The following is a 13477-nucleotide window of genomic DNA, read 5'->3' as shown; positions in this document are numbered from 1 at the left end:
TTAATTACTAATCTTTAGATGAGTCCAAGCATAAACTGCTACCCCAGCCATTGGTCTGGAATGCTAGGCTTCCACAGAGATCGCTGCAATGACCAACGTGGCAAGACATTTATCTAACTTTAATGTTTTCTTTCCTGAATCTGCCTTTTACAACGCTATTGATACTGTAAATTAAAAAGTTGTCCTTACTTTTAGCAACATAGTCTATTTAATTAAAGACAGTTTCTCCTCGTTAGTAAGCATGAAAAACACTTTCAGGAAAATCCACCAGGTGGAGCAAATACACAGCAGTACAAAACACTTATTTATGCTCATACTGCCATTTTCAACAGGGGAAAAATGTTTTTTATGAAGATATGACCTCCCTTCTTCACTCTTTTGTGATATATTGATCAATTTGTACTTATTTACTACATTTACAATCAAGCAAAAGCTTTGTTCCACGAGGCCTCGATACACAGCTATTGTGCTACAGATCAGATTGAATAAGAATTTGCAGACCACAATACTCATCATATACACTCAAAAAAGTGAAAACAATTCCAGAATATTATTCAACAAAATACTATTTAACAGCATACATATGCATATGTATGCGTGCATGTGTATCTATATCTATCTATCTATATATATATAATATATACATATTCAACAACAGAAGGATAACCTGGTGCTTATAAAACAAACTGACAAGCTTTAAGAAAAGAAAGCTTAGTCTCATATGTGACATAAAAATCTTTGCAGTGGCCTTCACTATAGTGGGGCTGGAGACCAGGCAGCTCTGCATGTCTTGTTATGCGTTTATAAACGTAGTAGTGTCAGGAAGTATTCTTGTAGAGCACGTTAGTGTTCTCTAGTAATACCTTATGTTTGTATTATATCAGTCAACTCTTGAATAACTCCAGAAGCGTAATGGACGAGTCACTGTAAATAAATATTTAAGCATACCTAGGACAGCTAAGCATTACTCCCCCATTTAAATTATTTTCTTTTCAGAGCCAGGTGAGAAGGCTACTTCCTCATCAAATGTTTTAAGTTTTCCTGATGAATGAGAAAGTCTAATGGCATAAAGGCAGGGGGGCACCCCGTTTCATGAAGAAAATTAGGAAGTCCTAACAGGAAAGTGGCTATGGATGAGCTTTCTCACAATTATAGCAGGACAACCCACTGGCAGATCCTGTAATTGCTAAAATGGCAAAGCAATTTTACCAAGTGAAGTGGTCTAATGCAGTTCAGCCTCTAGAAACACAGCAGAATCAGTACACAGACTCATTCAACCCTTGATGATGCAAAGGTAATCACCTTTTGTAAGTGACCCAAGGGAAATACTGGTCTTAGTAAAAGAAATGTTCCGTTTCTTCCCGTTGTTTCAATAGTTATGCCTTCCCTCATGCTTTTTCTCTTTCTTATTTGTTTGTTCAGTGCCCTCTGTCTTCTCTGCTATCACACCCAAGGACACCCATGTCCTTAATCTGGTAGCGATCTCCTCATCATTCTACATACCTCCCACCTCCCTTCCCCAATCCACTACATGACCAGAATGTTAAGTTATGTGTACTACCACAAAACGTTACATGAAATTAACACAAAGTATTATCAACAACCAACTAGCACTGCACTAACATTCAGGGACAAACACTGTGCTAGTTTTTTTTTTTTTCTTTCTCTACAAAAATACAGCCAGAATGTGGTCACCTTAATATTGTGCAATCGGAAAGGAAGTGCACTGTGCTCCCTGGAAGCATAATGGATTGACATAAAATTTGTGCTTTTCCTAAGACCAAGATGAATCCTATCACAACTAAGGAAAATTAACATGCAAAATCTTTGTTTCTTTAGGAACAGGGAGAAGCTGTTAGGAACACAGGCCTTTAAATATCATTTCATTTTATCTAATTGTGTTGTACACCACATGGTGCTTAGCTGTAGCCATTCTGAAGAAAAGCAAGGGAAGAAAGCAGAGGTGATTATGAAGTGGAATTTCATACCAAGAGCAAATTACACCACTTCACACTAGGAGAACATCTGCAAAAAGCAGCAGTAAGTGTCTGGGCACAACGCAAGGTGCCAGTTTTAATAACGCTCTAACCAGCTTGGGAATTGCTATCCATGAGAACTTTCCTTAAGTAAGGTTGTCACAGCAGACATTCGCAGAGATGGCCAACCTAAATATTTTTTTCAGCTTCAAACATAATGATGGTCCAGAACCATTATCTCTGAGGATTTTTTGAGGCAGCTACCATGATTCAGGCCTATCATTTTCTGTTATTTTCAAAAAGGAACTAGACATCCAATGGGGGGGAGGAAAGGAAGAGTGGTTATTGCTGTCCTTATGCATCAGTGGTGAAATTTCGCTTACTATTCTGCCAGTTCAGATGGCCACTAGTCAGCTAGAGGACATGGACAGTTCGTTAAATTGGGAACTCTGAAAAATTGTAAAGGCACATAAAACAATAGATGGAGGGACAAGACATACATGACTTGTGAAGTTTTAACTAATAGCACTTTTGTACACACACATAACATCCAATATAGGTACAAACCCTACAGGAACATGACACTGACCAAAGTGGATAAACGATCTTGTTTCCATCCTCTAAATACAAGCAATGCTTATTTAAACTATGTTTTCTTTACAGTCTGATGGGATAAAGGGATTTGAAACTGTGTATTTAAGTAATTCACATTTACTTAAAGGCCCTTTTATACCAAAGCAGCATCAGGAGTTCATAACGAAAAAAAAGGGGAGGGGGCTCCTGATTCTAAAGGTGAAGGATTATGGACATATTTAAGAATTTATTAGATCATGATTATCGATCTGATACACTGTAACAGCTCTTTTGTTGCACCATCCCCTGCAAATCCTTCTTAGATGAAGGATTAGTGGCACAATAGATCATAATGACTCTTTTGGTCCCATTACACTATCATTTACTCACAGCTGTGTATATCCACTGAAGGCTACATTCTCTTAATCAAGAGTATCCGAAAACCTTGTTCTGGTAATGGTAGTTAATGAATGTGCGTAAGAAGAGGAGTATGCCCTTAAATCTGTATGACAAAATCCTAAGGAAATACTAGCAGGGAAAATAGAAGTTACTGCTCAGCTTCAGTCCCACCTACCAAAGCACCCTAAATGACTATCACGTGAAAATGTCCTTCACAACTCTAGGCGTAACTACACAGACTGGACCTAAAGCCCTCAGTACAAAAGAAAATAAAACCATAGTTAACTTTCTCCTCTCTCTTCTCCACTCCTATAGTCACAAATATCTTTCCTGGACCTGCTTCTGCCCACAACAATAAAAGGTAACAGTCACATGCTACACTGATTTTTTGCTGCAAAGCCAAATTAATAAGTTCCCTCCCTCTACTACTTGTTCCTGGCCTTGTGGATCCTAAGTTCTGCCAGTACAACTCTTAGCAGCGCTGTGCTGTAAAGCAGATCATTAAAATTATCCAAATAAGAGGCCTACTCTTTATATATCATCCAGAGAAGGAAGTCACACTTTTGTCTAATTCTTCATCACTTAAAAATATATTCAATACCTTCACCTAAACATACCTTTCAGTATCTTTCAGCTATAATCATATACCTTGAATTGTACATCCCAAAGGACACTTTCCATCTCTGAGGGCCAAAATCTCATCCATGCATAAACCCCATCTCATTCTCACTGAGCAGGGCACGCTGCCCCTTGGGCCTGCCGTACCTGAGCCTGAGCTCATGCTCAAGTGTTTGCACCATCACAGCCTTATTCCAGAGAAACTTCCTTTCTGTTTTAGTGTATTTTTTTATTTCAACAACCAGCAGCTATGAGCAAGGACTGTAACTCACTCTATCCCAATATTTTAAAACTGAACACCAAGCTGGACACAAAAATCATAGTAACAATGGAAGTGTTTACAACTGTCCGCATTGTTCTAACAGGCCATGTCAGAACACATGTTTTGCCTTAGGGAAATAAAAATAATGTTGCCAAGCTGAGACTGACAAACTTAAAATGCCAAATATGATGATTACATTAATGAGATGAAGACTACAAAAAAAAAAAAGTTTATTTGCTGCTCCATCCAAAAGAATTTGCTCCTCAGAAGATTTTACTTCTGAAAACCAAAGAGGTTAAGCAAGGGGAGAAAGAACAATATAGTGAAAGGAAAACACTGTGAATTCAGAAGGGAAAGAGTTAACATGTTTTGTTTTAGCCACTATTATACCAATGCCAGAATTACAAGGGAAGGACTAAAAAGGGCCTATTTTTTTTTTTTTATTCTAAAAAAAAAAAAAAATCAGGCCTATCTGTCACAGCGTTGTCCGGGCTGGAAGAACCGGCAGGAACCTCAAATTCCTGACCCAACCCTCTTGCACACAATACCTCCTGAATGGAAGGAACCCCGGCCCGGCAGAGATAGCCCGCTGTCAGGAACCAGCCCTGACGTTGGTGGACAGGCAGGGCCGGCCTTGCAGGATGTCAGAGCAGCAAACTGCTGCTGGAGATACTGCATTTTCACACACTCTCAGCCTGGATGTTTTGCTCTTCAGGTAATTAAACAAGGAAACGGGGCCGATGTGTTCGAGGCTGACCCCTGCGCTGCGGCTCCGTGGTTCTGCACAGCAACTTCCGCAAGAACTGCCTGGAGCATCAACAGACTCGCCGGCTCTCCCGCTCCCTGCACCAGCCTCTGCAAGAAATCCTCCTGGAAATATGCGCCGCCGTCCGTTCGTTTTTCTATTTAAGAAGGGCTAAATTACTTGCTCTGTTCCGCGTGCCCTGCTGCTTTCTCGTAAAAAGGAAGGAAAAGGAAAGAAACGCTTACTCTCTGATACATTCAAAATATTAAGCAGCTGGGGGAAGGGCGGAACGGACAGAAGGGAGGAAAGAAGAGATGCCACAAGGGAGTCCTAAATTAACGCTTACATTAAGGTCATTATCTAAAATGAAGAAGATTCTGAAAAGTCTTTCTGATTCATGCAGCCAGCTGCCAGAGATTCATTTATTTAAAAACAAAATTACGCTGATTTAATCATTACGGGAGAGTCTTTGTCTTACAAGATGATATAAATCATAGAAGAAGGCATTAAAAAAATAGCCCCAGTGTTTCCTCCGTTTTTTTCCCCGAAAGCTACGAAACAGGGAAAGACAGGTGCTACCACCTATATTCTGTAAAAGCCCTACACAGATTGCTCTGTGACTGACCTACTTTCTATGCTCTTTAAATACTATTCAAACAAAATGATTCAAAAAAGGTAACATATTCTTACTTCTGCAGATCCACAGAATAGAATATTGGCTGAAAGCGAGAGACCAAAAGAAAGAGGAATACAAAAGCCTGCCTGCTTGTCTGTGTTCAACACAAAGAACATTAAATGAAAACAACTGGCACGCTGCCAAATTCCTATGCAGGCAAAGAGATTCAAATAAATTGATTTCACGCATCACACTGACCTGGGATCAGTGAGCACTGCTACAATACACTCACAGCGCCATGTGGGGCAAAGCCCATTAATGTCATCAGAGCCACAGCTATTACCAAGAGGGGAAAAAAAAAAGAAAAACCAAACTCTGCAAACTCAGAAATTCGCTTTGCAAGGGGAACTCCAGCTTTAGGAAAAGTGTTTTGCTTCAGTTTACTAATAAATATATCAACTTGGGAGAGCTGATAGCCTGTTCATCTCCAAGGTTTTAAAGACTGTATTTTCAAATTAAAATAACTAAATGTCATGCACACGCTCTTCTTACATTCTACTTTTTAATACAGTCGTTTGCAAACTCTTGATATTCTCTGTACATTTCCTCTCTTCCCCAACCGCCAATGTTTTATACAGATTATAGGTTATTTTCTTTGTACTTCAAAAGCTGGATTCCTGCCCAGCATATCCTCATTGGCTCAGAAAGCAAGCTCAAGAAAATGGTCACCACTCTCAACGGTTCCCAATCAACCTGACCTACACAGAAAAATGCATTCTTTGCAAGCGCCATTAATAAAACCCTGGTTCTCCTTGCAAAGTCACACAAGCACACTCTCAGCACAACACAGTCTCTCAAAACGCAGCATATTTAGAATTGCACTTTCTTACGACGTGTGAAGCAACCTGTGTGCGCCACGGAGCCGCTTCTTGTCATCCAAGCTTTGCTTTTCATTAAGATCTCTCACACTCCAATCAAGAACTATGCCAGCAAGCCACAGGTGTGCACCACATGAACAGATGAAAATCTGATTGTGAGCTGTGTAATGACAAACCTGTGTCTAGGATACGCTTGTCCCTAAGAACCCTTTTACATCTGTTATATATCAGAAGGGGGGGAGGGTATTATTTAAACTGCAGCCTTTAAGATATATAAGCAAGCAAGCAATTGTTACAAAAATTAAAAAAAAAAATAAATAAAACTGAGAAAAATAAAAGACATCATTGCAGCAGCAAACCAAGGGTGAGGATGTACGAAAGGGATCACACAAGCAAAGACAGTCTAATGTTATAGGAGCCCCTTGCTTTTAAAGAGGCTACAGACTCAACCACCTTTCATTTTGCCTTTCATTCAGTTTTGGTTTTCAATAGCAAGTCAAGTCGTTTGGGGCACAGACTTCAGACCTCACTTCTGTGGGAACAGGTATTTCAGCTCTGACCTATCTCTGTTTTTAATGAAACTTAGCAGCTTTCATCATGCCATTCAAAAAGGGGGTGTCTTCCAACCTCAGTAAGAATGAAATCTGCCCAGGGAAGTGGGCTGCAAGTTGCTCTACGTATAAAGGGCAAAGCAGTCCGGGGCAACATCACAGAGGCTTTTCACTGGATTTCAAAAGACATACAAAGGAGAATGCTGGCCACCTCTTTCACATGACTCATCCAAACTTCAGTGTGGGGCTGACTGGCCGTTTAAGATTATTGACTAGAATTGTTAACACGTGACAAACACATACTTCCAGGTTTAGGCCTTCAAATAAACGCCCAAATGGGAATGCTCAAAGATCTAACAATTGCCAACCACCGTCAGTCACTTTCTCTTTTAGAAATAGTTACAAAGCAGCTTTAGCTTATCTCCATTGCCAAGGTGAAAACTAGACTACTACTGTTAACTCTGAAAGTTGCCCTGTTGAGAGGATGTGCTATCTTTTATATAAAGCTGCACTGACAGGACTGCACAGGGAAGGGACTCAGTTAGCATACGACACCATGAACATGGCAAGCATGTGCCTATACTCAGGTGACACATGCAGTCTGACCTGCCCCACGGCTACCATGTTGTTCCCTCCCATTTATGAACATTTCACGACTGCAACATGATCATTCGAGCTTTATTAACATGAAGTGGATTTTAGTCATACTCATTCCCTCTTTCTTACAAACAGTACTAGAAAATATGTGTTTCTCTGCAGTTGTAGCACGTTTCCATTACCTTGCATGTTCTCTGCTGGCAATAAACCACAGTAAGTTCACCATGACTATGCTATCACTGCATGCTTCTGGCATGAAATCTTTATTTTGTTATTTATTTATTTTTCAAAATACTTTATGAAGACCTATATTACAAAAAAAAAAAAAAAAAAAGGAAAGAAAAACCAACCAACAGTCACTTATATGAGGTACCATTGCACTTTGAAAAAGACACTGTAGATAGAAAAACAGAGGACAATTAGTCAGAAAATATACACTGTTACATTAGCAAAACAAAAAAGGAAGACGTAACCCCCGCGAAGAACATTCACTCTTTTCCAATGCTGCCTCTGTACAGCAAGACCCCAGAGAAGCATTTGCTTGTTTTAATTTGAACTAGCAACTAGATTTAGACTCCAAATTGATTTTTAGTAGGATTTAATTTTTAAAAAGCATGTTCACAAGACGCACAAAACCTCAACCCCAGACCCATCCCTGGCAGTGATGCGCAGAGCCTCCTACTGGCTCTCTGAGCTGTGCTGAATCCCATTGGGAAAGATGGCACAGCCAGAGCAGCGTGGCCGCTGGGAAGGCAGCGCCTGGGATGCAGAGCAAAGCAGGAACATCAAGCCTCAGTTGCCTTTACAACTAACCGCAGTATAGTCTAGAGTCTCAGGCTTGCTTTGTTCACTTTATGTTGATATCAGACTCCATAAAAATGATGTCATAGGAGAAACAGTCCCATATTAAAAAAGAAAGCATCAGAGCATTCAAACTCAGCTTAGGCACGCAATTTTAAGAGAAAAAAATACAGGTACAGTAAAGATAGGAACGAGAGTTGCAAGTTAACTAGAAGTTCTGTTTTGTCGCAGCAGATGTACCTTTCAAGGATGGTAAAAACCTTTCCATATAAGAAACAGAAATACCTAGTCTGAATATCATCTCAATCAAATTTATCATAGATTCCCAATGCAATGAATTTACCAGAAGTTTCCTTTACATTGCAAACACGACCGTTTCGCAAACCTAATTATAACTGTCCCCAACCCGTTTGCAAATACTGTTCCAATTCACAGTCCAATAAACTGAACTTTACCAGTTTTACAGTCCTGCTGAATAATATTTATATGCCAGATAAAGAGCATCCACATCATGAAAAATACAAAAACATAGTTACAAATTTCACACACAGATGTATTCTTAGGCTAAGGAGGGTTTTAGAGAAGTTATCACTGAAGGATTTTATTGTTATTACTGCACTCTCTTTCAGTGATATTTAAATAAAGACAACACCTTGATTGATTTAAGGCTCTTTGGAGACAAAAGGGAAAGATTCCCTTTTTAATTACAATTTACAAGGCAAGTTAAAAATAACTTCTAAAAGAAATGTACATTACAAAACCAAATATCGTTCCGTTCCTTACCTTGACAACATTCAAAGTTCCCTTTTTTCCGGCAGTCACCTATCACTAAACTCAGTGCTCTCCAAGTGTTTCTTTTGACAGATATCATTCTCCACCAATCGCTCTGCTAATTTCCTCTTTCCTTTCCCGACTGGGACAGATATTACGCTCACCAGCCCAGAGATCAATCTTTTCTATTGACAACAACAAATGGGAAAAAAAAAAAAAAGCACATATCACAGCCAGTTTGAAGCACCACACCCCTTCATTTGCATGATAATAGCAGTCGTTTAAATAAAAAAGGGAAGACACACGCTATCATTCTAAATCAATTACCCACAATTTCTTAGTTAATATAAGGAAGTACTTTAAAACTGTATTAATTCTTGGACAAAAGCCTGTTTCATAAGGTGCCATTTACAACAGTCAAGATATGGGGGGCAATAAAGTAAGGGCAGCCTGTAGTCTACCCTGAGAACACCTTATTACTAATTTTCTAAAAATTATTGTTTTTAAATATATTTATATAAAATAAAATATTATATACTGTACCTGGATCAACAGATGCTCTAGGGAATAATTTATTAAACAAACATGTTTACTAAAAAGAGAGACCTTCTCATTATACAACTCTGTACCGCTTTGTACTTGTAAGTCATAGAAAAGCAAACAACTTAAATAAAGGGAGATCAAAACGGCAGATACATTTACAAATCATCATCCCACTTTTGAAAAGGCAATTCCTCTCCTACTGCAAAATCTACTCAAAATGTTTCTCTGGGTTACACACATCCTTCTTAATTAATCAGGATGAGGCTTTACTAGAGGGCCAAGTTTTGCAATACATTATTATGCTGTTCAGGGGTTCGTATTTACGTCAAGGCAGAAAGTTTTTCAGAGCCAGGCACACGCAGTTATGTACATGCTTCCATCTGCATCCTCCGGTCAGGTACTTCTGGGCACAGAGGTAAGCATGCACGAGGATCCGGTCGCAGCTGCATGCATCTAACCGGGAATCCAGCCCCAGCCGTCTCCCGAACCCCATCGCATGGCAAAAACTGTATCACTCAAGGGTATTTGCACAAGATCACATTTGCATCTATGCCAAAAACTGTTCCCCAGAAAAGTACTCCTCCTCAAATCCAAACAAACCTTATACGTTAAGGTTCCAGAACAAAGGAGTTTACCATTTTAAGGCCTTTCTGTAGCATGCAGATTCTTGGACTTTTCTCTGCAGCCCTGACACAACCCCACGTTGTAGCGATTACAAGGAAAATGAGGAGCATGCAAGGACTGCAGGATTGTACCGAGCATTTGGCAACTGCTAAGCTTTTAATATGACACAATCGCCTCTGGCGTTTGGAAAATAATCTCCAAAATATGGTTAGGATTCCCCAGCTTGGGTGCAATAATTACTTTTACAAAATTGTTTTTATTCCTGTTTATGAAACTCTGTAGTTGTCACCATATTCTTACATAGGCAATAAAAACTACCTTTTAGTTGTGCCTTATCATGAGTTACGTGTTTTTCAAATGTTCAAACTTTTGTGTAACACCTTACATTTCCATAAATGCACACAATATTTCCTGAATTGTTGTTACGGTTTGCTTTGATTGTTTATAGCCAGAATCTCATGCCACTACCAATACTGAAAAATACTTCACTGACCAAGCGGTCCTGCTAATTTCACTGAGATCATTTAAAAATTAAGTCTCCACTGAGTGACGATAGCACAATCTGGTTGAAATATGGATTTACAGTGCAACACTAAATTAACATCATATTTTGGATTCAGAATTACATACAGCAGCCATCTGAAAAATGTATTCATGTTTTGTTAACCTTTACTAATTTGGCCACTAGAAATAATTATGATCAAATACGTCAAATTATGTAACACATAACAATTTAATATTTGTGTCTACCGAATGATATACTCCTTTTCATGGCTGGTAAAAGATTTTTAAATCTCTTGCTGTACAAAAAAAAGTTATCTGGAGCATCTTGCTTAAAACAATAAAAAAAAACTTACCCATCTGTCGTCCACTTTACAATGAAGACATCACTTTAACTTACTGCTCTTTTTTTGTTTCGGCCCCCAGTTCATTTTCCCTATATGCCACTCTCTCCAAAGTGATGGATGCATTCTGCCATACCTATTCCATGGTAACTTATTTTTTAAAATGTATTTATGCCTCCTGATTTGTAAACTGTTGCTCTTGTTGTTAAAATGAACATGCAAAATTGTCTAAAATCTGCACTCCACTGAAAGCAGAATGCCTCGAACGATTTGTAGGCTTACAAGAGAGTTATAGAAAAGGATCAACATGTTGTATTACCATGGAAATTCTGAAAAACATACTTTCCCAAACAAATATTACTTTTTCTCAATGGTATGAAGTAATGAAAACCACATGTGTAAATCTGCGATCCGTGCAGTAGTTCAAGCTGCAGCTAATAGAAAATACAGAGAGTGAACTCTGCCATATAAAGGATTCTTGTTACAGAAATATAATGTGAAAACCAGATGCAGACAGAAAACCTTAATCACAGATGGGAATGTAATCACTGGCACACAGAATACTTTTTTGATCAATCTCAACCATATGAGAAATGTATTTATTTTCTAAGGAATGCAATAACTCGAGAGAGTCTTCTATTTGAATTCAGTTAACCTCATGCTCACAGTGCTTTTATCTTATATATGGAGAGAAGGAGGATATAACCTAAGCCAAGGTTTTAAGAAGAAGAGACATTGGCTCTGGCAAATCATTCTTGTATCAGCTAATCTTCAAGGAATTAATAGCATGTAAAGACTACAAATATCAGAATCAGCCTCAAAAGAAATCAGCCATTACTGCACTTCTTAGTTACTGCCAGAAATCCCTTCATCACCCAAGCACTTCGTTAGTTAAATTTTTCCTTTAACTTAATATGGAGTTCCTCAGAAATACAAAGCTAAAAGCACAGTGTTGCACCTAAGCTCCGCAAATCAAAACTGGAGTCTTATTCCAAACAATCTCCCTACTCCTTTATAAGAGCTGAAGAGTCGTCAGTTCAAAACTTTTAAGTTTCCTCTGGGCTTCCTTCTAACTACTGGAAATCATAACAATAAATGCCCTCCACTCATATAACTCATGGGTGTCAGTGAGAAGTAAAGGGCCGCGGCACCTTGCGGGTATCTGTTTACATTAAGCGTCTAAAATGCAGATTGCATGCCATCAAGCAACTACCAAGACCAAGTTAGAACCAAGATAAATCCCGCTGTTTTTTTATTGCTGGTGGCATTTCTGCTCAACTTTCAGCAATGCAAATACTATAACAGAAGTAAACTTCTCACATGAAATATGGAAATTGCTACTCAAATCTTAAAATTGAGCTCAGGATTCAGGTCACTGATATGCTACCAGGACCTACACTCTTCCAGCAATTTAGCACCTTCAGGCAACCACAGGCCTACACTTCAGCAGCCAATCCACGTAATTGCTTAAACAAATTTTACACCTGGTGATTAAACTAGACTTTTACATTAAGCCACAAAGTTTATGTCTGGAAAAAAAAAAATAGAAAGAAAAAGCGTTCAGAGATGACACACTGCAGGCTCGTAGGCATCAGGAGCAGTGGTTTATCCCCTGGCACTCGCTGATCCCTGCCCCAGCTGCCTGCTGCCCTCTTCCCACAGAAGCACCCACCTGCCCAGGCACCTCTCTGCTCCTTATATAGCGCTGCCTGAACTGTCACAGCTCACAACTGAGTTTATCTGAGTAACCCCAAGTTGGTATTCATTTATTTTATTACACCAGAACACGAACTGCAACAGCTTGGTAGCTGTTACACCTATGGGGGGGGGGAGAAGCCTTTGATGGGGACAGAGTAGACAGACTCCCCCTCTCTCTTATTTCTAAGTCCCATTAGCATTTTCCCATTTTAGGTATCAAGAGTAAGAGGAGATGATCTCTACCATACCCAGGACTCTAGGCAAAGGCTCATCGCAGGTGTTCATCACACTATTTCCGCTCAAGTTCCTGTAAATGTCTTTCTTTAATTGAATGTCCATATGCTAGGTGAAATTTGAAGTAAACTACTTACTACACAAATGACTTTTTGCTGCTGTGTTAACACCTACTAAATCAGGTGATGAGAACACTTTGATTCTACCACTGCAAAAGAAGTTTGGGGTTTTTAAACCATCTTGCCTATTCTGCCCCTTTATTTTTAGTTTTAATTTCTGAGACACTGTAGCATCTATAGGTAGTGCAGAAGTCAACTTTAAACCTAAGTAACATGGACTGGATATACTTAATTTATTTCAAAAGAAGCATGCTTACTTTAATTATACACTTTGATCATTGCACTTTAATTTTTATTTTTTTCATATAGCGTAATCATCATGTGTGCAGAGTGCTAAAGTTGGAGTGAAATCTTCCAGCTGTAAAACAGTTCCATGTGACAAAACGTAAAGAAATCCTGAAAACTCTTGTTTCATGTCATGTGTGAGTCTGTGTCTTTTTTTCTCCCATCTAATTTCATCTGTGAGAGACTGTCCCTAGAGGACAAGAGAAGAGAGAACCAATTATACCCAGAGGTTGGTTTCTCCAAAATGAAGGCATCTGTTCCATGCCAACGACTTCCACATGGAAGAAAAACAGAACTTTGAAGGCATCTGTGTTCATGGTTGACAGTCACAGATCTTAGGGT

General features: G+C 39.1%; 1 protein-coding gene across 3 annotated transcripts in view; it reads right to left on the bottom strand.

Moving 5' to 3' along the window:
• RUNX1T1 (RUNX1 partner transcriptional co-repressor 1) overlaps positions 1–13477 on the bottom strand; it is a 114223-nt gene that overhangs the window by 84881 nt on the left and 15865 nt on the right. The window contains exon 2 of one of the 3 annotated variants that reach the window (XM_068933057.1): positions 8800–8972. The exons of the other annotated variants lie outside the window; for them this stretch is intronic. Within the exon in view, the coding sequence (XP_068789158.1) occupies positions 8800–8887 (88 nt within the window). The 5' untranslated portion in view covers positions 8888–8972. The remainder of the gene's footprint in view (positions 1–8799; positions 8973–13477) is intronic. 3 annotated transcript variants of the gene reach the window in all.

This window comes from Struthio camelus, chromosome 2 (genome assembly GCF_040807025.1).
Source record: "Struthio camelus isolate bStrCam1 chromosome 2, bStrCam1.hap1, whole genome shotgun sequence".
NCBI classification, from domain to species: Eukaryota; Metazoa; Chordata; class Aves; order Struthioniformes; family Struthionidae; genus Struthio; species Struthio camelus.
This window is presented reverse-complemented; position numbering and strand designations above follow the sequence as displayed.